This window comes from Myodes glareolus, chromosome 2 (genome assembly GCF_982192425.1).
Source record: "Myodes glareolus chromosome 2, mMyoGla1.1, whole genome shotgun sequence".
Taxonomy (NCBI): domain Eukaryota; kingdom Metazoa; phylum Chordata; class Mammalia; order Rodentia; family Cricetidae; genus Myodes; species Myodes glareolus.
Window position 1 is genome coordinate 98013480 of NC_142027.1, and position 24452 is coordinate 98037931.

The 24452-nt window shown below is 54.6% G+C and overlaps 1 protein-coding gene across 3 annotated transcripts; it reads right to left on the bottom strand.

Moving 5' to 3' along the window:
* Positions 1 to 13445: 13445 nt before the first annotated feature.
* Positions 13446 to 23147, bottom strand: Tbx1 (T-box transcription factor 1). 3 transcript variants are annotated; one of them, XM_085684202.2, is made up of 9 exons: positions 22527 to 23147; positions 19800 to 19919; positions 18359 to 18701; positions 16805 to 16906; positions 15876 to 16047; positions 15203 to 15358; positions 14664 to 14731; positions 14486 to 14586; positions 13446 to 14196 (listed from the first exon to the last, which is right to left on the bottom strand). In XM_085684202.2, exons 1-9 carry the CDS (start codon positions 22777 to 22779, stop codon positions 13727 to 13729), a joined length of 1785 nt encoding a protein of 594 aa, XP_085540328.2. In that variant the 5' UTR covers positions 22780 to 23147; the 3' UTR covers positions 13446 to 13726. The 3 variants fall into 3 exon arrangements, with proteins under 3 accessions (XP_085540328.2, XP_085540334.1, XP_085540333.1); XM_085684208.2 differs by lacking the exon at positions 22527 to 23147 and adding an exon at positions 20576 to 20704; XM_085684207.2 differs by lacking the exon at positions 22527 to 23147 and adding an exon at positions 20477 to 20688.
* Between the last annotated feature and the right edge of the window lie 1305 nt (positions 23148 to 24452).

Below are 24452 nucleotides of genomic sequence, written 5' to 3' on the forward strand. Positions count from 1 at the left end.
AAGACACTTGTTATAGTCACTGTTCTATTGCTATGAAGAGACACTCTGACCGCAGCAACTCATAAAAGAAAGTGGTTAACTGGGCCTAGCTTACAGTTTCAGTGGTTTAGTCCATTATCATCAGGCAGGGGGCATGGTGATATGCAGGCAGGCCCTGGAGCAGTAGCTGAGAGCCACATCCTGATCCACAGACAGACAGACAGACAGACAGACTAGACCTGACATGGACTTTTGAAACTTCAAGGCTCACCCCCAGTGACGTGTCTCCTCCAGCAAGACCAAGCCTGGTCCTTCCTAAATAGACCACCAACTGGGAACCAAGCATTCACATATATGAGTCTTTGGGCGGGGAAGGGAGGGGGGCATTCTCATTCAAACTACCACATTCAAACTCCTGGCCCCCATAGACTTGTAGCTATACCATAATGCAACAATGTATCCAGTCCAACTTCAAAAGTCTCCATAGTCCGTAACAGTCCCAACATTGTTTCAAAGTCTCTTCCGAGACTAATGGCAATCTGGAAGCCCCTGTAAAATCAAAATCAAAAAGCAGATCACATACTTAAAACATACATACAGTAGCAAAATATACATTACCATTCCAAAAGGAAGAAAGGACAGCATAGTGAGAAAATACTGGACCAAAACAAGGCTAAAACTCAGCAAGGCAAGCTCCAAACTTGGCATCTCCATGTCTGATATCAAAATACTCCTCAGATCTCCAACTCCTTTCAGCTTTGTTGACTGCAATGCACTTCTCTCTCTCGGGTTGGCTCCACTCCCTGCTAGCAGCTTTACCTGGCAGGTGTCCCATGGCTCTGCCATCTCCAACATCGTGGGGTCTCCTATATAATCCATATTTCACCCTCACAGCTTCATACAATGGTCTCGGTGCCTGGACACCCCTGACACATGCCTGGCCTCAGTGGCTTTCCTTAGTCACAGGAATTCTACAACCCCTTTCTTCTATCTTTGACTCCAAAGCCCTAAAGCCGGAATCGTGTGGCTGAACATGCCTAGTTCTGTGACTTTGGTAGGACAGGGAAATTGCCCTCCTAGTTGAGTCTGCAGCAGCTTTCTGTTGTTGACGGTTTCCTTCGCTGCTTAAGCTTTCCTTTAATTCCTTTCCACAGGTTGGAAGCTTAGCTGGGTGGGGTTCTGCCCCAAGTCACCACTCCCTTTATTCCCTTTAACAGCAGGCTTTCCTTTAAATGTTTTATCTCCTTGAGCACAGCACTTGGCTTCAGCAAAGCATTTCCTGGTGCTTCTTCTCTCCTCAAACTATACATTTTGCATTTTTCTTTGTCAAACTTGCTCCTTTTCATTACAGATCTATGTAAGAGGGATTAGTAAAAACCACAGGACAATCAATATTAAGTTATCTTGAAATCTCTTCTGCCAAAGCCATGAATCCAAAACTCCAATATAACCTCAGGCAGGTTTTTAGGATAAGGGCAAAAAGCAGCCACCTTCTTTGCAAAAATATTGGAAGAATTGTCTCTAGATCACTTACTAATACTCTTCCCTTCTTGAGCTGGTCTGTTATAATGTACATTGCTCTCAGCAATCGGTGCTCCACTAGTATGGCCTCTTAAGTTATACTTAGAGCATTCAGCAGTTCCCCTGATCCCAAAGTTCACATTCTGCCAAAAGCAGTATGGTCAACCTGTCACGGGTACCAACTTCTGTGCTGTGAAGAGACACCACAACCACAGCCACTCTTATAAAAGGACGCATTAACTAGGGGCTTGCTAACAGTGTCATAGGCTTAGTCCATTATCATCATGGTAGGGAGCACAGCATTGGGGCAGGACTGATCTACAGGCAGAGAGGGGAGCAGGGAGGATATGATTGGACCTGGAATGGGCTTTTGAAACCTCAAAGCCCACCCACAGTGATGTATTTCCTCCAGCAAGGCCACACCTAATCTAACAAGATCATACCTCCTAATCCTTCTAAACCTTTTCAAGCAGTCCCACTCCCTGATGACCCAACAGTCAAATATTTAAGTCTGTTTGGGGGTCATTCTCATTCAGACCACACAGTACTGTCTCAAAAATCAAACAAACAAAAATCAGTTGGGGCTGCATCTGGTAGCACATACCTATTATCCCAGCACAGTGGGTGGTGAGGCAGAAAGACTGACTTCAAGTTCTAGGCCAACTTGTTCTACATAGCAAGTTTCAGTCCAGCCAGGGCTACACTGTGAGACCTTGTCTCAAGTAAAGAAACAAGCAACCAAAAAAAACAAACTTAGCCTGCAGATGTGGCTCATTGGTAAAGCTTGCCCAGTATGCCCAAGGTTTGACTTCTGATGTGGGATGTACTTCTGTATATGTGTTGCTTTTATTGATTAATGAATAAAGCTGCTTTGGCTTATGGCAGTGCAGAATATAGTCAGGCTGAAAGGGATAGAGAGAGAGTAGGCAGAGTCAGGGAGACGCCATGTAGCTGCCAAAGGAGACAGACTGGGAAACTTACCAGTAGGCCACAACCTTGTGGTGATACATAGATTAATAGAAATGGGTTAATTTAAAATGCAAGAGCTAGCTAGAACAACGCCTAATTTATCAGTCAAACAGAATTGTAATTAATATATTTTCTGTGTGATTATTTGGGCCCAGGCAGCTGGAAATAAACATACAGTCTCTGCATACAAACTTCCATCCACGACACCATAAAAAGCAGTTAAAGAAAAGTGTGACTGTGTGGTGGTGGTGCACGCCTTTAGTCTCAGCACTAGGGAGGCAGAGCCAGTGGTGTCTGAGTTCAAAGCCAGCCTTGTCTACATATCAACTGCCAGACCAACCAGGTTTACAAAGAAGGAACCTGTCTCAAAATAACAAACAAAACAGAAAAAAAATAGATCATGTTCATTTGCTGGTATGTGTCTGGGGGTAAAGCTGAGGCAGGAGGATCTCCAGTCTGAAGCTAACCAGCCTACGTAGTGACACCCTATAGAGGGCAGAAGGGAAACTCTCGCTACAGTTCCTGGGACTCATTCTTCCCTGACAAATGTGTCTTCCCTCAGACGCAGAAGGTGTCCTCAGGTCTGAAGTGCTCGCCCACCCTCTGGTTTTAGTTTCCTGTTTACAGAGGGTTGACTTTTGTTTCGGGCGACTTTGGTTTGGGTGCTTCTGCTTGCTACTCGGTTGGTAGGATTTTCTGCAGTGCAGGATCAAACTCGGGGCCTCATTACGGTAGACCAGCACTGGCCGCTCAGCTCCGGCGGGTTTATGTTTCTTTTACATCCACAGTCCTTGGATGTGAACGTTGCACTGAGTCATCCTGTGGCTGACTAGAGAGCTGCTAACTGTGCAACACAGTCTCCTAACCCTGGGCATTTACTGAATGACTAGCTGGCATGGTATGAATGAGATATCACCCATAGTCTCAGGCATTTGGATATTTATTTGGTCCCAGTTTGCAGCAGTGTTTTGGGAGTCTTAGGATGCGCTGCCTTGATGAAGAGACTCTGCCACTGGAGGCAGGATTTGAGTTTGCATCCCCAGTTCACTGCTCCCTGGCTTATGGCTTGAGATACAAACTCTCAGCCGTTCCTGCCGTTATGTCTGTTGTCTGCTGCTACATTTTCCCGCCACGATGGACTCTCAGCCCTCTGGAACCATAAGCCAGATAAACCCTTCCTTCCGTAGGTCACCTTGGTCACAATGTTTTATGACAGCCGCAGAAGAGTGACTGGTATACTAGCTTTATGGTTTCGGACATTTCCAACGTAAATCAAAGTAAAGGGAAAACACAGCCCTGCAGCCCTTGTCTATCTCCAGTGTGAAACAAAGGCCTTGCTCATAGTCCCCTCTCAGTCCCTTGTCCTTCTAGTTCTGCAGGCCCTGGGCTAGTGAAACCGTGGCACTTGTCTAAGTGGTAGAGTCCTTGCCTGGCATTCTTGAGGCCCAAGGTTTGATCTTTACTGCAAAAACAACATCATCAACAGATTAATGATAATACCCAAGGCTATGCCAGACACACCATGAAGCTCAGGAAAGGGGCTGAGAGGGCAAGCGATGGCTTGACTGATTCATTTTCTCTGTAACACAATCACAGAGACCAGATGGGTTATATAGAAAAGAGGCTGCCAAATCCAAGATTGTATAGCTCCATGTAGCTGGCCTTGTGCTACTTCAAGCGATGGCACAGGGTAGGAGGGCAGGAATGTGCCAGGGCAGAGCACACTGCAGCCTCCCTGCCCAGCTGCTCCCGAGAGACCAGCTCACCCTGCAAAGATCATCAATCTTCCTCTGCTGTGAGCCGCCTAAGGGCAGCAGGACATCAGTCAGTCTGGAGGGACAAACCATGTTCATGCTCCAGCAGGAGAGGAGGAACAGGAGCTACATCAGCAAGAGGCTGAAATGAGAGGAAAAAGACCCCCAGCAAGGTGTTCTTTATGCACAAAATTCACCTTCCCTTACCATCCAGTTTTGTGAGTTTTGACAAGAGGTGTGTGTGTGTGTGTGTGTGTGTGTGTGTGTGTGTGTGTGTGTGTGTATGTGTGTGTCACATGCACTCACTGGGATATAAGAACAGAGGTCACATCATGTGTCTTCCTCGGTCACGTCCCATGTTAGGTTTTGAGCAGGGTCATTCACTGAACCCGGAGATCATAGATTCAGCTGAGTCAGCCAGCCAGTGTCCCAGGGCTCCTCCTGTTTCCACTTCTCCAGGGCTGGGCTGCTGCACCCAGCTTTCCACTTCGGTTCTGGAGATCAATTCATATCTGTTCAGCAAGCACTGAACAGATTTACTGATTGAGTCATTGCCCCAGTTTTGATAATGTTTTAGCAAATGTTCCATTCCCCAGTAAAATCCTCCCTCACTGACATGACTGGCCTTTCCCACGCCTACTGCCTTCATACACGCTGACCCTCACATGGTTTGTCCTTTCTGTGTGGCATGTGTGGAGTCCTGCAGTGTAGTGCCAGCCAGGCCAGGCTTCCTCTACTCAACACCGTGCCTGGGGCCTCCTGTGGTCCCCTATGTCAGCACTTCCTTCCTTTTCCATTGCTGAACTGTTCTTCCTGGCAATCACCACCGAGCTGCTGTTGGGCTTTGTCCTGGGATGGACAGGGGTTGCTGTGACACTGAACACACATCTCTCTGTACCCCATCCTCTTTCCAGACGTGCTTGCTCCGAGCCGCACCCAACCAATTGGGTTGCCTGCTGGGCAGTATGCCAGCTGTCCCTAGACTCCACTGCCTGATCCCAGACTGATGTGAACCTCAGGTGTGGGAGCATCATGGTTCCCTACATCCATCCCACTACTGAAGTCCTCCATCCTTCTTGACACAGCGGCCTGTAAACTTCCAGACACTGGCTACCCGTGAATATGACCTCTTTCCTCATGGACACGTGCTCCTCAGAGCAGGAGCTGTGACTCCTGACCCATCAACCGTGTGATAGGCCCTATGCTCTGCACTTTTGCTATCCACCTGCCAGGGCATACTGGGTCCACCCATAGCAAGGGTGTCACTGGTCCTCGAGAGTCAGGGACACAAACTATGCATCTATGCTCTCAGCGCTGCATGAGGAAGGAACTGAAAGCGAGATACCACAGGGCCACAAGTGGCCAGGAGCTGGGGTGGACAAGAGTCTCAGCGCTGTTCATTGGAGGAAGGCCACTGGGACATTTCCTGACTTCTTGACGACAGTGGCATGGCAGGGCTGACCAGCCCTATGTGTGGCTTCATGGATTACCCTCCACCCTGGGACCAAGGTGACATGGCCAGAGCAGGGGTGTCTGCAGAGCTCACATCTAGGGAATGGTCCTAATAGCCTTCTGCTCCCTCAAGGCAATCACCAGCCTATTAAGTCTGTCAAGGCTACCTCTATTACAGTTGGGCCCCCTCGGGTAATCCAGTCTGGGCAGCCAAACCACACAGCAGATGTATGGCTCCCTGGGGCAGAAGCTCCAGAAGACAGCTCCCACGGAACAAGGCAACTATATGTTCAGTAGGACTCGGGGCTCCAGGCTGAACTCTTGCCTGGAACATACTGTTTGAAGGGCTCTACACAGGCCTCTCCACTGTGGCTTTCTGATACTTGAGCCAAGAGCTGTGTGTGAGAGGCAGGGTACTGAGCAGAGCTGGGTATGGTGGAATGCACCTTTAATCCCAGCACTCAGGAGATAGGGGCAGGTGGGTCCCTGTAGCTTCAAGGCCAGCCTGGTCTACAGAGAGAGGTCCAGGACAGCCAGGGCTGTGTAGAGACTTTGTCTCAAAAGAATGCCGAGGAATATTCCTGGTCTCTACTTACCATTTACCTGGATACAACCCCACCTTAGTGACAAACAGCAAAAGCATCCCCAGGCATTGCCAAAAACTCGCAGGGGAAGAAATCACTACTCTTGGAGAGGGACACGGGGTGGGGGGGAGGTCTGCAAACTCTTCATGTATTTAGTTGTCAAGCATATATAAATGCACACATATTGTAACTAGGGGTTTGCTCGGTGGTACAGGATTTGCCTAGCATGTCCAAAGGCCCTGGGCTCTAGCTCCAACACCACCAGAAAACAAAACAATATTGTCATCTACTTGGCCCCTTTATAAGCATTGCCACCAGACCCAACAATACTGCCACCCAGCTGACCCATTAGTGCTGGGTGCACGACAGGCTTGTGCAACTGCCACCAGCATCCATCTCAAGAATTTGTCATTTTGCAAAACCGAAATGCCTCAGGAAACAGCCCCATCCTCTCCTTCTGGCTCCTGGCACCCACCGTTCTACTTTCCTTATTTTAGTTGAAAGTTTTTGTTTGTTTCCTTTTGTTTGTTTGTTTCTTAAAAGTACCAACCTGAGCTGGGTGGTAGTGGTGCACAGCTTTAATCCTTAATTAGGAGACAGAGGCAGGTGGATCTCTGTGAGTCTGAGGCCAGCCTGGTCTACTAAAGTGAGTTCCAGGACAGACTGGTCTACTAAGAGAGTTACAGGGCAGCCAGGGTTGTGACACAGAGAAACCCTCACACAGACACACACACACACACACACACACACACACACACACACCAAAAAAAGGGTTAACCTGTTCCACTCAAATTCCCCATTCAAAATTTTTATTTTCAGATTTATTTTACTTTCTGTACATGAGAGTTTCGTCTGCATGTATGTATATGCACCAGTGTCCACACATCCACAGAGATGGAAAGAGGGCTCAGTTCCTCTGAAACTGGAGTTACAGATAGCAGTGAACTGTAGTAGGAGGCCACTTGTTGGTCTCCGGCTGCTCAGCCCCAGAATAATCACACAGAAACTATATTATTTAAATCACTGCTTGGCCCATTAGCTCTAGCTTCTTATTGACTGTCTCTTAATTTAACCCATCTCCATTAATCTGTGCATCACCATGAGGTTGTGACCTACCAGCAAAGTTTCAGCATGTCTGTCTCTGGCAGCAGCTCCATAGCTTCTCCCCTGACTCCCAGCATTCAGTTTAGTTTTACCTGCCTAGTCCTGTTCTACCCTATCAGGCAAAGCCAGTTTCTTTATTAACCAGTGGTATTCACAGCATACAGAGGGGAATCCCACATCAGTGAACCATCATGTGGTACAGGTCCTCTACAAGAGCAACACGTGCTCTTAACTGCTGAGACATCTCCCCAGCCGCCCCCCCCCCCCCGCATTCAAAATTTTAATTCAGGCAGTCAGGTGCCCCACACCTTTAATCCCAGCACTCAGGAGGCAGAGGCAGGGAAATAGCTGAGTTTGAGGCCAGCCTGGTCTACAGAGTGAGTTCCAGGACTACACAAAGAAACCCTGTCTTTAAGAACTAAACAAATAAATAAATAAAATGAAACTTTAATTGCTTTCTGTTTTTAATTTATTCTTACTTCATTGTGTGTGTGTGTGTGTGTGTGTGTGTGTGTGTGTGTGTGTATGTGTGTGTGTGTAGCCCTTGACTAGCTTGGTAGTCTCTGTGTAAACCAAGCTGGCCTTGAACTCACAGAGATCCACCTGCCTCTGCCTCCAAGGCACTGGGACTAAAGGTGTGTGCCACCACCACCCGGCTTTTTATTTTATTCTATATAATTTGCATGGCTATTTGACCTGCATATATGTCTGTACACCAGATGAGGACCTAATGTCTGAGGAAGCCAGAAGAAGGCATTGGATCTCCTGGGACTGGAATTACAGATGGTTGTGAGACACATAATGGGTGTTGGGAGCCGACTTGGGTTCTAACCCAGAGCCATCTCCAGACCTCTGGTGGCCTCATAAACGTGGCACCACATAGAACTTGTCCATTAATCACTGGCCAATCCACTGAGCAAACTGCCAAGGTCCCTCTGAGCTGCAGCAGGTGTCAGGCTCCTTCCTTTTGAAGGCTGGGTAATATTCCATTGTATGGATGCACACCCTTGGCTTCTTATGTATCTACCACGGGTCACGTAGGTTGCTTCTGCCTCTCGGTTATTGTGAGTGATGCAGCTACGATCATGGGTGTGCACGTACAGGGTGGTGCCCCTATTTCGATTGTGTTGAAGTGTCTCAAGGAGTAGAACTGCTAGATCACGTGATAAAAGCATACTGAATCTACGCCCCATCCCAGTGGCTCTATTACTCGCCTGTGCCTGAGCTACCTGAGAACCTGCCATTGCTGTGCTCCTTCATCTACACTTCCTGCTTTAAAGAAATCTATGTGTGTGTTTTTTCAGACAGCATCTCATTATGTAGCCCAGGCTTGCTTCAGAATTGTCTAATCCTCTGCCTCAGCCTCCCAAGAGCTGGAGTTACAGCTGTGAGCTGCCATAGCTGGCTTTTGTGGTGGGGGTTGTTTGTTTTGGGTTTATTTTGCAGAACTGGGGACTGAATGCACTTGAGTTTTGTCTCTCTGGCATTAGGCATGGGCCTACTACTAAGCCCACACTCTCAGTCACATTACTATTTTCTGTTTTGTTTATTTTGTTTTTAAGAATATCCCTCTTTTTTTAATCCCAACACTTGGGAGGCAGAGGCAGGGGTATCTCCGAGTTTAAGGCCAGCCTGGTCTACAAAAATGAGTTCCAAGATAATCAGAGCTTACAGAGAAACCCTCTCTTAAAAAACAAGACAAACAAACAAGCAAAAACCCAACCAACCAACCAACCAACAATAACAGACTTCTTAGTGGGTATGAGGTAGTATCTCCTTGTAGCTTAACCCAAGGCTTTGTTACTGTACGTCAGTCTTTGGTGATCAGATCCTTGCCTTCCAGACAATTAGTCTAGATAGAGGCAAGACACTAGGCTTGGAATCACCTGAACCAATGCTGGAGAGAAACCTAGACACCAAGAGCCAGGGCCAGTCTGAGACTGAGCAGCAGGTCAGTTCCATGCAGGGACCTAGAGGCCATCCTCGCCTGGCAACTGACTCCACTAGAGCAGCTCACCAGCGGAGGATTCTAGTCCAGCCACCTAGGAGCAAAGTCAGGGCCTCAGGGTGAGGGTCTAACTCACAGCCATCTCAGGAACCTGGTGTTGTCACTGGCGCCCTTGTTGTGTAACGATTGCACAAGAGACACTGTCTTGGGGGAAAATCGGGGAAACCTGTCTGCCATAAAAGGCAGGGGTGGAAGGCAGGGTGCTACCACGAACCAGGGTTAGAAGGGCAGGAAGAGGAGGAGGATACCGGGTCTGTGCAGGGAGGGGCCACAGGAAAAGACAAAAGCAGTCACGTCTCAGACAGGTGGGAGCATTGTGGGGCTGAAGCCTGAACCCAAAGTCCAGAGATGGAGCATGGAATGGTAGACGGGGGGGGTGAAGCTGGTACCTGAAACTGGCAAGTGAAAACCGATAAAGGATGTTGCAATGCCATCCATTAATTTGTTCTGCGAGAGCTCCCCCCACACCCCGCCCGCCCTGGTGCTGTTAGCCGAATACCTCTGCTGTTTCCCACACACAGACCTGGCAGCATTACACAGACACGGAGTCTCCAGACTTCATCTGAGGAGCCCATCTGGTTTGAAGTAATACAACAAGCAGGAAAGGGAACTGAATCAAAGGCTTGATGTGTGGTTAGGGAAACGCAAAGAACGTGAGACTCACTGCCAGAAGGAAGGTCCCACCAGCCTTGCAGGGCCAGGGGCCCAGTCTCTACTTGGTCTGGGCTAGATCCACGGCAGGATGTGAAGGTGGGTTGAGAGATGTAGGAGGAGGGGTGGCGTGGAGCAGACTCATTGATCAAGCTCGGCTGGAACCCCAAGAAACACACACAGGACCGGAAACATAGACAAAGAGTGGTCCAGAGCCCACACAGATCCCAGCACCACCACAGCACCAAGGGGAAACTGAGCCACACGGCCCAGGCCAAGTAGCCTGCCCTGCCATTCTGCTTCCTTGGCCATCCCTCAGGGCCTGCCTAGGCCATGCTGACCCTGTTCCCTCTGACTGCCACTTTGATCTGCAGTTCACCTGGAGCTGGGTGTCTTGTCCTGCCCACTGTCATCAGACAAATCACGCACACTCCCGATTCCCTAGCTGGGGCTGGGGGCCAGAGTTACAGAACAGCCAGGGTCTTCCTGTCAACACCACTCTAGGCACCCCTCAGCAGTCTCCCCTTGTCCTCTGCATCCCAAATGTTTCCCTGGGGGAAGATCCAAGCCAGCGCAGTGCTCCCCCACTCTCCTTCACACAAAGGCACCATTGCCAAACAGGCGCTCCTGGGGGTCCCTAGCAGGCTGCATGTGGCTCTGGACATCGTCTCTTCCTCCCCTAGTGGTAGCTAGTTCTCCAGTTGGGTGTTTATTATATTTCTGAAGAATTTTGAGGCATGAACAGGAGCCTAGACTATCTATACCATCTAGGGATCCCGGGGAACAGCACAGGGGAGAGCTGAACAACTGGGGTGTGAGTAATGAAGGAGATGCAGGTAAAATACAACATTCGGTCCCCACATGGGACAGCAAAACAGCATGCAGCACGGCAGGATAGTCTGCGTGGCTACAGAGGAAGCTAAGGTGAAAGGAAAAGACAGTGACTCTCTTGGTCATCCAAGTCAACTCTCACAACTGACAACAGTCCATTGGCTAGCAGCAGGAGTAGGTGACATTTCTCCTTTGGAAGGGAGGGTCTTTGTAGCTCTGACTGTGCTAGAACTCTCTATATAGACCAGGCTGACCTAGAATTCACAAAGAACCACCTGTCTGTCTCCTGAGAGCTAGGATTAAAGATGTGCTCATTTCTCTTTCTTAGTTCTGGAGGCTGGAAGGGTCTACTCTCATAAGGGCTGCAGATGGTTATATTATTGAGTCTTCCTGTGGCACAAGAATGAGGGGCCCCCTTTTTAAATTTTATTTTTATTTAATGTGTATGGGTGTTTTGCCTGTGCCTATGTTGTGTGCAGTGCTGGTAGAGGCCAGAAGAGGGCATCTGTCATAGCTCCTGAAATTGGCTGTGACCCATCGAAATGGACCATGGGGTGCTGAGAACTGAACTCCAGTCCTCTTAAGAGCAGCCAGTGTTCTTATCTCTACAGAACCCCTGTCATTGTTTAAATGGGTGCTAGTCCATGGTGGAGCAAATCTTTAAAGGATTAAACACTTTATGAAGCAGAGGCAGGTGAATCTCTGTGAGTTTGAGGCCAGTCTAATCTACATAGTGAATTCTAGGACAGCCAGGATTACATACTACATAGCAAACTCCCTATCTATCTATCTATCTATCTATCTATCTATCTATCTATCTATCGACATGTATGTATGTATGTATGTATGTATGTATGTATACACACACACATAAATGCAAACAAACAGAAAGCTAGATTGGCTATCACAGAAAAAGGAACTTCTGAAAATCCACGTCCAATAAGGCACTCAAGGGCTGTTCAGAGGCATCAGAGGCAGCTGCCCATAGGAGGTCAGCTCCCTGGAATCAGCGGCCAGGAATGTGCCAAGCAGACACACACACAGAGTAAACCATAAAGGAGGAAGGGGAACATGACAGTAGTGTGCCCCTGCATGGCCTCCTGTTTACAAGATGTTTTCAGGTTCATCCCTGGGGAAGAGGGAGAAGCCCTTGTTCTTTGAGGGTCACTCCATGGTGCAGAGAGCACCTGTCTCTGCTGCCTCTGGTCGACACCAGGAATCACACTGGTTTCGTGTGGCTAGTCGAGGCCCGGTTCTCCTTGTGAATGTGCCAGCTCTGTGGGAGCAGGGATATTTTCAAGGTCAGTGAGTTACACACTTAGAGTCTCTGCTCTGTGATGGGTTCCACCCCATTTAGAAAAGCCGGGTGCTGGGACAGCTTGCTTCAGCCTTAAACACAAAAGTGGAGCTCTCTACTGAAACAGCCCTGCTCAGTGAAAGAATGTGATATGGCTGCATTCCATGGGGGAGAAGGGCTGCCTGAAGCCGACCATTGCCCTCTGCAGGACAAACCCCAGGCTACTACTCCAGTAGACACCAAGCCCCTGGCTTCCTAGGGACAAAAGTATGAGATGTGGAACAGAGCCCACTGTCGCTTGCAGAAGGAAACTTGGGTTTTGAAGGTACGGTAGGGGCAAGACTTGAGAATGAGTATCCCTCAGAAGAGTTCCCTGCAGCTATGGCTCCTCTGATCTTGTGGACAGATGCTTCAGAAGTCTTCACGCCCTGGTGCTAGATGCCCTTGGAGGGAAGGGGCTGGCCACTCAACCTGGGACAGGTCAAACATGAGACAAAATTGGACTTGGGGCTAACATCTGGAAGTGCCTGGGAAAGGGGTGTCTCAGCTGGCAGCAAATGCCATGAACACACTGAAGCAGAAGGCCAGGGATAGAACCCGGCATTTCCCATTTGTTTGAGGCAAAAGTCAGCCTTGACTCTGGCTGGCCTTCGGTTGGCTCTTCCTGCCCAGGAAGGGAGGGATCAAAGGGCTCCTTTGGCCACTTCGATGGTGTTGAGTTAATGGAGACAGGTCACCCAGCCACCTGGCCTGGGGAAAATTGCTTCACACGGGAGTTTCAAGATGACTCACGACCACTGTCATTGTATGCCCCCCCCCGCCCCCTCCCTCTGTCACTCTGTGGGGACTTTTAGTGAATAAAGTCAATAAACAGGGGAAACGCAACTCTGGGCTGGTGCCAAGCCAGGGCGATGCTGGAAGAGGAATCCTGTTTTTGTCTTTTTCGTCTTCTTCCCACATGCCATCTGAGGCCGGATGGACAGTGTCCTGTTCGGACCATCATTCCCGGCTTCCACGGAAAAACTCGTGGGTCTAGTCCTGCAAACTGGTCAGTGCTCAGGCCCGAGTTCTGCAATAGGAGTTGCAGGTATGGAGAACTGAAGTGAAAGCCACTGCCTGTGCTGGGGACAGCCTGTGGGAACCCGGGGAGCTGTCCGAGAAAGGGGAGGACTGGTTAGAGCTGAGGAGACCCCTGCTCCACGCCCCCCATTAGTGACTGGGGCTGGGAAAACTAAGTCCCTCTCTCCCAAAGATGCCTGCTCGAATTGGATGCAAATAAATAGCCACACTGGCAGTTTCCAAAAGAGGCGAAACCGTTTATGAAATCGGCGCCGGTGCAGTATCTACAGTATCTACACATATCTACACATATCTACACCGCCCGCAGGCGGGGCTCACTCGGGTCGTCTACACTGCAATTGCCGGCCGGGCCGGAGGCGACGCGGTCTCGCGGAGAACAATAAATATCACTTCCTTCCGCCTCGGACGGGAGCTTTGGCACTGGCGGGAGGCCCGCAAGGCTCCCCAGCGGGGGAGCGCGTCCTTAGGTGGCCCTTGGGGCCCGCGCGCGGGCGCACTATCTGGGGCAGTAGTCGTAGGCACCCGGAGGCGCGGCCGCCGACGAGTACACGTTGGCTGCTGCTGCGGCGGCGGCTGCAGCGGCGGCTGCGGGGTTCACCGCGGGGTGGTGGTGGTGGTGCGGGTGCGCGTGCGGGTGCGCGTGCGGATGGTAGCCGTGGCCGCGCAGGCCGGGCAGCGGATAGGGCGCCGGCCGGCTCTTGGCCCCGAGGTAGTGGTCGTAGGCGGCGGCCGGGTACTTGTAGGGATGGTGGTGCAGCGGCTCGGACGCACCCGGCGCCTCTAGGCGCAGCTCGGGGTGCGGAGGACTATGTCGGCCTCCGGACGCTCCGGGTAGCGGGACGAGGCCGCCGGACCCGGGCAGTGCGGGGCTCAGTACGCGCGCCAGCAGCTGCGGTGGGTGCGCGGCGTCACCAAGCGTAGCGGGTCCGGAGTCACGGTCGAATTCTCGCCGGGCTTCGGCCGCGTCTGCGGGGAGAGCCGGGGATGAGAGCCTGAGAGTCTGGCAGGGACTGTCCTGGACGCACCTGCCGGGCCACGGCCCCCACCCCTACCCCGGGTCCGCGACGTCCGGGGCGCGGCGGGCGGGGCAGAGAGCGGGAGGGCGAGTGCCCGCTTGCCCGCCCGCCACCTCCTTGTGCAACGGGTGAAGCCACGACGCCCCGCGCCCCGGGATGCAGGCGAGGCCGGGTGCGGCGGCAGACCCGGGCGGAGCGCGCACGGGCTGCGACTGCGATCCCACGACCCCAGATCCTACCTTTCTCCGCGCCGTTGGGCTGCGTGGGGGAAGCCACGGGGTTCCGAGAGCGAGCAAAGGCACTCACAAGCGGCAGCGTTCCGGGACGGTGGTTCCGGGGCCTGCAAAGGGGAGAGGGTCACTTTGGGCATCCATGCCAAGCGCGGGGACGATAGCCTTTTCTTTGGAGGGCACTCACCAGTCCTCGGGGTCGCAGTCCCGGAAGCCTTTGGCGAAGGGATTGCTGGCAATCTTAAGCTGCGTGATCTGCGGGGAAGCCAACGTTAGCTAGCTGTGCTAGCAGCCCAACCTCGGCAGGGACGGATAGGGGAGTGTTTCCAATTTTAGAGGGGTAGGTCTTCTGCGCTGTCTAGAAAAGAAGGGGCCCACAACTGCCCCCGCCCCTGCATGATGCGCCTCCTCTCTCACTAGACCTATTTTTGCCTCCCCAAATAAGTGCCGAGGAAGAGTGTCCCTGGCTAGGATGGGAATGTGGTCACCTCTGTACTCCTCAGCCCCCCAGCACAAAGAGGGCAGCGGAGCTGGCGCTCTAGGAATCTGGGTGAAGCTCAGATCAGGCCTCTGATGGAGAGTTTCCGGAATGGTTTGGAAAACAAACTTTGAGACTGCAGTGACAGTTGCTGCTACAGAGGTCAAGCTGATATAGGAGGCTGGGCCGGCCTATGGAGGGAGAGGGCAGAGGTGTGCCTGTCCCAGGACCCCCCAACAGGCCCTCACCCGGTGGTTCTGGTAGGCGGTGACTGCAGTGAAGCGTGTCTCTTCAAATACAAAGGTTTTAAAATTCTCCTCTGCATACTTTTCGCTGTCTTTGCGAGGGTCCACATAGACAACATGGAAGCGGGGCTGGTATCTGTGCATGGAGTTGAGAATAATCTGGAAGACAAGGGTGGGAGTCAGTTCCAGCCCAAGGCTGGGGGGAGATTCAGACCAGAATCATGAGAGTGAAGTCTAAGAAACTGTGCATATCCTTAGTTTGGGCAAATGCCCTCATTCTAAAGATGGCATAGGGCCTCGCAGCTCATTTAGGCCCTCAGAGAAAAATGCTGGCAAATGGTGGAGTTGTAGATTCTTTTGTAGGTTCTTTCCTTCGGACCCCAAGGATGGCCCAAGGCCTGCCTGCCAGGTGATAGAGACAGAGCTTCACCCAGCAGGAAAGTGCCCACCCCCAGGCTGGGATTCCACAGCCCTCCCACCCTCTTCTTGAGAAGGGTCCATCCTTTCCAATTAAAGAGCCCCCCACCGTGAGCTCGGAGTTGGGAAGAGAAGGAAGGTGACCCCACCTCAGGCCAAGGCCACCCTGTCAGAAGCCTGCACCTGCCCCAGCGCTACCCCAGTACTGCCTCTGTCTCTAGTCGGTGGGGACAGCCCAGAAGGAAGAAGGGTCGCCTACATGGCCGTTGTCATCCAGCAGGTTATTGGTCAGCTTCAGCTTGTCGAAAGACACGATTTGCTTCATCCACTGTGCACCCTTAGCCGGCGAGTCAGGGTGGTAGTGCACTCGGCCAGGTGTGGCAGGGTCTGCCTTGCCAGCCACCAGCCAGGAGGAGCTATGGAAGGCATACCTAGGGCAACATAGTGGGAGGGGTCCCGCTATTTAGGGGGAAACAAGAAGACCCCTGCTTCAGAATTGTTTCTGTTCACAGCGAAATCAAGACTCCCAAGTCCCAGCGGTTAGAGAGGGGATGTGGATAAATCAGAAAACTTCCAAAATGTGCAGGGGGGTGGGGGGAGTCTGGGTCCTACTGTTGCAAAAGAGGAAGCCACTCCCCTCTTCAATTTCGCTGCAAGCGGGTCAGCCTTCCCCGGGGCCCAGGAGGCAGGAGACTGGATTTGGCGTCAGTGACCAGTAGCTTTGGGCACAGGGCGGTCCATGTTCCCTTTATTAATTACTGTTAATTGTCCAGGCAGCCCAGGCCCGCCCTGCATAATCTTTACCAGCCACCCCACCTTTCCGGTCCAGCTCTGAAACTGAAGGTTCTCTAGAGATGGGGGAAGGGGACAAGATGGTCACCAGGGGACAGGGGTAAAGTGGCCGGCCACTCAGGCAAAGACATCTAAGCTGCCGGTTGCCAGAAGCTCAAGAAGTTTCTGAGGAAGCTTCTAGAGAATAAATAGGGGTGGGATCTAAGCAGGGAAGGGGGAAGCAGGGCAAGAGCGGTCTGTGCAGCAGCCAGTACAGGAGGACTCGGTCATGAAAGAGTTATTTGGCTTGTGTGGTATTTGTAGTCTCTCAGCAGTCAGGGAATCGGTTTTCTCTAGCACACCCTCCCTGTTCCTTGAACACACAGCTTGTCCCAGTGGTCCCAAGGGCTCGCTCACCGGTAGCGCTTGTCATCCACAGGCACAAAGTCCATGAGCAGCATGTAGTCAGCCATGGGATCCATTCCAAAGAGCTTCACTTGGAAAGTGGGGAACATTCGCCTGGGGGAGGTCAGGTCACCTCAGGTAGGAGCGGACAGGACAGTTCTCTATATTCTTGACTTCTCTGACCTGGCAACCCCCTAGCCCAGTCTGTCTGCCGGGTCCCTCTGTAGCCGCTGCTGTCTTCAGCCCAGCCCTTCAGTCTTGCCCTATAACCTCAAGTAGGCCCTTATCCGACCATGGGCAAGGCAGCAGCAGGCTGGGCCCTAGGTCCTTTTCTGAAAACACAGAAGCTGCTAACCAGGAGCCTGAGCTGGACAAGCCCAGAGCCTATTCTGTGCTCTTTGCCCACACAGACAGCCTTGCCCAAGGAATTCCTTAACCTTCTGGACTTAACCTAAGCCCAGCAGCAGGATACTTAAGATCCTGGGTCCTCTGTCCTTCTCGGAGCCTCCCCTGCTTGGTCCAACAAAGTGAAAGAGTTCCCGGCTCTGACAAAATGAAACCCAGTGCTGCAGTGATTCCAAGTCTCTACGGCGGCTGTTGTCTAGTCCCCCCCAGTAAAGTGGGCACCCCAGAACTCCTTTCTCAGGCTCTCAAGACCTAGCCAGACTCTCACCACCTTATGTAGGGCACAGACAAGTCCCCACTTCCCCCTAGAATATGCTTGCAAAGGACTTAGACTATGCGTTCCCTCCCTCTCCTCTGAACCCCTCCAATGACATTCAAGGCCCTTGTTCGTCTGCCTCGTCTGCCTCGCACCAGGAGGCTAAGTAGCTCTCTTCAGTAGGCTGTGCCGGTATGGACAGCAAAAAGAGTCTGGAGAAAATCCACAGAGCCACAGGGAAGGACAGGCCCGAGGTTCCCCAGGGACGGCTGCACTGCAGGGAAACAGAAACCTCGAGAAGGCTTTGCAAACAGGCCCTGAGCCTCCTTGGCCACGGAGCTGGTGTGTACATTAGACACAACCCAGCACCCGCCTTTGTCTACCGGTCAAATCTAGAGCATCTGCAATTGTTCTCTTTCCCTCTCGGCCCTTAAAACAAATAACAGGGTGACTGGCACGGATACCCCGTCAGGCTTAAGGAAAACTGGGCCCAAGAGCGGCCGAAATTGAGGCCCAAGAAAACCGGGTCTCAAGTTCCCGGAAACTGGGCGCACTGGCTTTTAAGGGTCTTAATTCTCTCCTAAAATTATCTATACAATTAGGGGGTGTTTGTTCTTGAGATCGCCGTGCAGAATGAACCCACGCGGGAGTTTCCTAGGTGGCGGCTGCCTGACCGCAGTCGGGCGCACTCTCAGCCCACAGATTTCCCTTGCGGAGTCCCAGGACTCGCGGTTGGTGCTCCGCGGGTTGTCGCTGGAGCCGGGTCAGCAGGGAGGCCAGAGGGACCCGCAGGTGGCGGGCCGCACCTCCACCCGTTTCTCGGCCAGGCTCCAGCGCATCCCTTGGACACTCAGCTAGAAGCGCTGCACGCACGTGGGCAGGGGTGCGGGGAGGGGGCGCCTGACCTGCCCGCCTTGGTGACGATCATCTCGGTGCCCAGCTGATTGAACTCGTCCCACAGCGCCTTCATCTCCAGCTGCACGCTCACGCTGGCCACCTTCGGGTTCTTCTTCACCGGCGCCTTGGCGGCGGCGGCGCGGGTGGCCCCCGGACCCTCGGGCTCCGCCGCTGAGCTGCTGGCCGCCCCGGGGGCGGGCGCGAACGGGTAGGCGCGCGGCGGCGGCGGGCCCGGGGCACCAGGGCCGGCGGCGCACGGGTCGTAGCGCGGTGGCGGCGGTTCGCGCGGGCCGAACGGGTCGGCGCCAGGCGACGGGGCTCCCAGGCCGCTCAGGCTGCTGGCCGCGAAGGCTGCAACGTCGCAGAAGTGCGAGAGCTGCGTGAGCCACGGGCTGGACACGGCGGAGATCATGACCCGAAGGCCGCCCGCCGCAGATCAGTGCGCCGTCCCGCGCGGCGGGCTGAGTGGCGGGCGCTGCGCCGCACGCGCCCCGGGCCGCACCGCCCCACCCCGCGGGCCGGCCCCGCGGAGCCGCCCCGCCCCGCCCCGCCCCGCCGAGACAATGGCCCGTGCCCCTCCCCCCGCCCCTCCCCCGCCGGCTCCGCGGGCCCGGGTCCCCCGACCGCTCCGACCGGCTCCCGGGACGACGGAACCGGTGTGCGGCCCCTGCTCGTTGCCAGCGCGCGCAGGCTTCTGCTCTGCGCCAGACGCTCCCCCAAGTTCTTGCTCCTCTACCTTTTGTGTCCCCGGTTTCAACTTCTCATCATCACAGTGCTGTCTCCTCTCTGCAGCTTCTCCTTAACTCCTGCCTTCTCAGTGACACTCTTTCCCCTCTCAAAACTCCTTGCTCTCCTTTCATCTAACCTCTTCTTATTTCTGTATGTTCTCTAGTAATTCGTCTATTTGCCTTTTTAAAAGTAAATAAATCTGAAATCTTTCTCTTGTTCTTTATCTTTAATGACGTTATTTCTTTTCTGTCTCAAATTTTCCTTCATTTTCTCTTTCGTTATCTTTATTTCCTGCGTGTGTATCTTCCTTTTTTTTCTTTCTTACCTTTGCTGTATTTTCTGTTTTCTCAATTTCTTTTCCTCTTGGCTGATCTCGATGCTTTGTACTTTTATTTGTTTGTTTGTTTGTTTTTGTCCCCCCTTCCTTTCACTGTGTTCCCTGACTCTTCTCTAATCATCTTTCCTCCTGCCGGTTCAAAGCCTCCCGTTGGCCTCTCTCTTGAAGACCTTGTTGCTGTGCTTAGTCCCCAAGGTTGGCGCCTCAGAATGGTGGGTGGACTGACTTTGGGGAATGCCGGCCCTTCCTCCCTGTCCCAGAGTCCCAGCTTCAAGGTTGGCGCCCACCCGGCCTAGAGCTCCTTTCTACCCGCTGGGCCTCAGGGCCTCACAGCAGGGGGCCGGCGGGCGGCCAGTCGGTGTAGACGCGGACAGAAGGCTCACCTTCCATGTCCCTGGTGACTGTGCTGAAGTGCATCCCGGCTGGGGATCCTGGTAGCCGGCGAAGTTTCGCCCGGTCCGAGGGCCTGGGGCCCCGGTGGGCGGTGCCCTCCGAGGCCTCGGCTGCAACAAGAGAGGCGATGCTGAACGCGCTGGCCCGGGCAGACAGCGGGCTCCGCGCGTCCATAGGCGCCCGGGCCTGACCGGCGCCGCCTCCGACTGCGTACGCCCAGCCGAACCGCGCCCAGCCCAGTGCAGGGGGCCCGGGGGCGGGGGCCTGTAGTGCCACTCACAGCCGTCGGTCCCAGGCCCAGGGGATTATGGCGTCATGAGACCCCCCATTTTCAGCCAGTATTGGCCCGGGAGTCCGAACTCTTGAAGCGCCCTGGAAATTCGGGGCCCTCCTGCCTTCCAAGCTCTCTGTCCCTGGCCTCTGCTCCCTGGGCCCCGTGTGACCAACGCCCCTTGAACATCCCGCTGCTTCAGCGGAGGCCGGGCGTCCCCTCTATTCGGCGAAGCCACCACCAGAGTTTACAGCCCCCAAGGAGAAGCCGCTATGTCACGAGCACTCCGTCCCAGGCTGAAATGGCAGGGCACTGGTGAGGCACTGAGGGGCTGCCTAAGTCTAGCCCTGCCCTTGGCCCCACCTGCCTCCACCTCCTCCCCGGCGGCCCCTGCACCTGGGTAGAGGGTGGCTCCGGCTCTCGCACAGGCCACGGGCAGATAGCCCCAGGGCTGCGGAGTCCTTCGTCCCTCCGTGCCGCAGAGCTGGACCTCACCAGCAAATGCCCCTACAGGCCCCTTGGGTCAGCTTGCTTTCGTGGTGGGGAAGTGAGCCGTGGGACGCCGCCCAGGCCGCACAGCCCGGGAGCCCCAGCGTCACGCGCACCCCGCGCGCACCGCCCGCCTCTGGCCAGGACGCTTTTACATCCGGAGGGTGGGCAGTGCCCGCTCCTCCGACCTCCCTGCGCACCAGCGGGGCGCAGGGAGGGCCGGGGGCGGGGCCTGGCCGGCCGAGGGAGCTGAGGACACGTCGGAGAAATTCAGACCGCATGGTGGGGTGCTGTCCCCTCTCCTCCCTGCAACCAGCCTGACCATAGCAAGGCCTAACTGCTAAGGTGCAGGACCAGGCCCTAAGCCTTGGGCGTCAAGGCATTACTACGCCAATGCCCCATTTCTCCTGCACCTTCTCTACACCTACCATCTTTAGGGCCTCTCTGACCTGTTCAGTATGGCCATGCCCTTTGTGCTCAGGATATGGAGCCCAGAAGCTCTCTGACTCTGCTGAAGACTAGTAGACAAGGCCTAAGCGAGGCCTTCCCTCAGGTCTTCTGCTGAGCTGACTCAGGATGTGGCATGATGCTGACAGCCTCTCCTCGGGTGTTCACAGTCTCAGGGCCTCCATCCCTGGGCTCTTGTGACTACTGGGTGGAGACTTATAAAAGGCCAGGGGTGCAGGAGTGGGTACCCGGGAGCTGTGTGAGATGGGTCGGGGTGAAGGTGTGTGTAACTGAGCTGGTACCCTCAGGCTGCCCCAACCTGCAGCTAAAAGTTTAAGAACAAGGCCTGTGAAGAAGTGAGGGGGGGGGCTGTCGCTGGCTCATTCCTGGGTCTCTGAGTGACTGGCCATTCAGGGGACTGAGAGTGACATTGACCTGTGTTACTGGTCCAGGGATAGAGCTAAGGAGTGTAGTGTGGAGACTAGGTGGGCCACAGGTTCTTTCCCGCTTCCCTGAGCAGGGCTACCCCATTGCCTCCGTAACCCCAGAAGGGACTGCCTCCACAGGCTAGCCCAGCCTTGGGCAGGTGGGCAGGTGCACAAGGGTTGGGGCAGTGCTGCAGAGATGTGGCAGCAGCAAGATCTTTGTCCACAGAGGCTGTGTGGAGACGTAGAGGAGGGCTCTGGCGGGCGATTTTGCATTGTTGGGATGTACATCGTCCCAGGGTGGAGTAGCTGAGCTCTCCCCCCCCCCCCCCCCCCCCCCCGCACCCTTTCCTAGGGCTGCAGCCAGATCTGGGCCTCATTGAGGCCAACACTGAGAAGTGAAAGTGAAAAAACTCTGGAACCCCTGTTTACGCTGGGCCGGCCCTGGGGTCTGTCCTGACGCCCCAGACCTCACCTGCAGTGGTGAATGAAGTCTCCCTAGTTTCCATTAACCCCTTGCTGCTGTGGCGGCACCTGTGGGCCACCAAACACTTCACAGCAAAGACACGGGCAGGATAGGAGCAATCCCCTGTATCAGAGGCTCTCTGGGAATGGGTGAGGGAACCCACTTGGCCTGTTCTGTGTGGCCAATGGCTCCACTCGCAGCAGATACGCACCCCTTCCTTTGGCCACCGGCATCCTTCCTCCCTAACTCTCCCTACACTAGCCAATACCGTAGAAAGTTGGAACTCCTAAGAAGACTGACTTAAGAAATCCGAAACCCTGCAAGTGAGAGCCCACCCGACCCTCCAGCTTGCAGTAGAGCAGCCACCTCAGGACCTCAGGACCGACTCTTATGACCTCCCCGACCCTGGGCGCTGCCCCGAAACTGTTAGGTCGGTGTCTCTCGCCCAGTAACTGGCCTGCACTCCTCTCCTCCCACCGCTGCCTTACGATGACCGGTTCTCGCCCGCAGCGCAAAGGAACGAACCCTTCGGTAGCCTTACACCCCCCCCCCCCCCCCCCGCGCGCACCGGTTCAGAAGGAACGCAGAGCCTTACCCTCGGGAAGTGCTCCTCCCTCACCTGCACCGGCCGCCGCTCCCTTCCGCCTCGCTCCCCCTACCGGCCGCGCTTCCACCGTGGCGGTTGGAGGCCTGGCTGCCAGCCGGCGGTCTGCAGCAGCACGGAGCAACGCTGCACGCAGGGGTCGTGGGCTGCACGTCTTGGTTCTGAGGGCGCAGTGCATGGCTGGGGCCTGGCTACACACCTCCGCTCCTCCGCATGCCATGAAGAGCGAGAGGAGCATTTCTCCAAAGTTGAGGCAGGGGGTTGACATCCCTGACTAGACCTTTTCACGGGCCCTAAAACTGAGGTTTAGCGTTGACGGCTGGTAGGAAAGGAGTGGGGAACAGAGGCTTGAGACAGGGGAAGCGGAATGGGACTGGGACGCTGGGCAGCTGTATTTTGCCTTGAACCTTGGGCCCTGCGCAGGCCGTATGGGCGCCTGACTGCACCCCAGCACGCCGTCGCTGGATTCGGCCACCGCTCACACACCCCTTGGTCGGCCATCTGCAGCGTCGGGAGGCGAAGCCGGGCGAATTCCTGAAGTTCCCAGTGCGCAGGAGTCAGACCCCTAGAGAATCCTGCGGGCCTGCTTCGCAGCGATTCGGCTCCGCCTCCCTTGGGCACACGTGGCTGCCCCAGGGGAGCGGGCAGACCAGCCCCCCCACCCACTAGCCCCACTCCTCACTCCCTGCCCGTTGTAGAGTCGTGGGCCTCTCGGAGCTTGGCTCCCAGCAGCACAAGTCCCTGCGCACTGTCGTTGCTGGCGGCCTGACAGCCCACGGGTCTAAGGGCTTACCGGCTCCCCGTACAAAGTGCGCGGGGTCCAGCGGGCTCCCGGCGTCGACTCCTGGCTACTTAGAGCCAACATGCACACAGGTGGACCCGTGCAGAGGTCGGGCCGCTGGGGTCCCCTCCTCCAGAATTCAGAACATGGAGGGTAGTCTCAGGCGACGTCCCTCAAGGCGCTGAGGGAGGCTCGGAGAGAGGCTGGGCTTTACGTGACCCGGTTAATTCACTTCAGGATTGATAGCTGGCAATTGCCTCCAGCGCCTGCCTGGACGCGGCCTCAAGAACTCAAAGGAAGCCAGTGGCTGTGCCAGGAACAGCTTCCCCGGCTTCTGGGTTGACGTCGGCGGCTCTGCCTGGACGCCCCAGACGCGAACGCGCGGGAGTCTCCGAGGCGCCGGGGTGGCAGTTCGACCTTCGCGGGAGCCGGGAGCCGCGGGCTGCGGGAGGCTCTGCGCTCTTTCCCGCTCAGCCCCCTGGCGGCTGCCTCCGCAGAAACCCAGGCCCCTCGGGCTAGCTCCGTCGGCGACCGTCCACGTAGGCGGTTGGCCAGAGGCCTTAACTAAGCCATCCCCGGTGACCCTGGGGGCCAAGGGGAGATCGGGAGACCCCAGCTCTGGAGGCATGCAGAGTAAGGTAAGAGCCGTGCCTCACAGTCTCTGGGGCCGAACGATTGTGGCCTCCCGCCCTCCCTGGTCTCCAGTCACCCAATCTTGAGAGGAAAATTGTGGGGGTTAGTTGTACTGGGGAGAGCGCTGGGGGCTCCGGATCCTATCAAAATCTGGATTATACATCCCGCCAGCACGTGCAACCACTAGCACATGCGCCGCGTGTGCAAACGCTCTACCCGGCCAGAAGTAGGCGCTGGTGAGTTCTGGTGTGACTTGGAGGTAGGGATCAGGTCAAAGGCAAGGCAGGACTGGGCACAGGAGAGGCATGGCTCTTGTGCCCTTGTGCCATGAATTTTATGAACAGCAGGGATGCTGCCCAGAGAGAGTGGAGCTAAGCATTCCTTCCCTGCCTGGCGGTCCCGAAACCTCCCTTTTCTTAACTCGATTTCCCCATTGGTCTTTGACCCGTTTCTCTCTTGGTACCTTCCCTCTCTGAACTGGACCCAGTGCTGAACCTAAAGACCTGTCAAACCCACCTGAGTGAAGT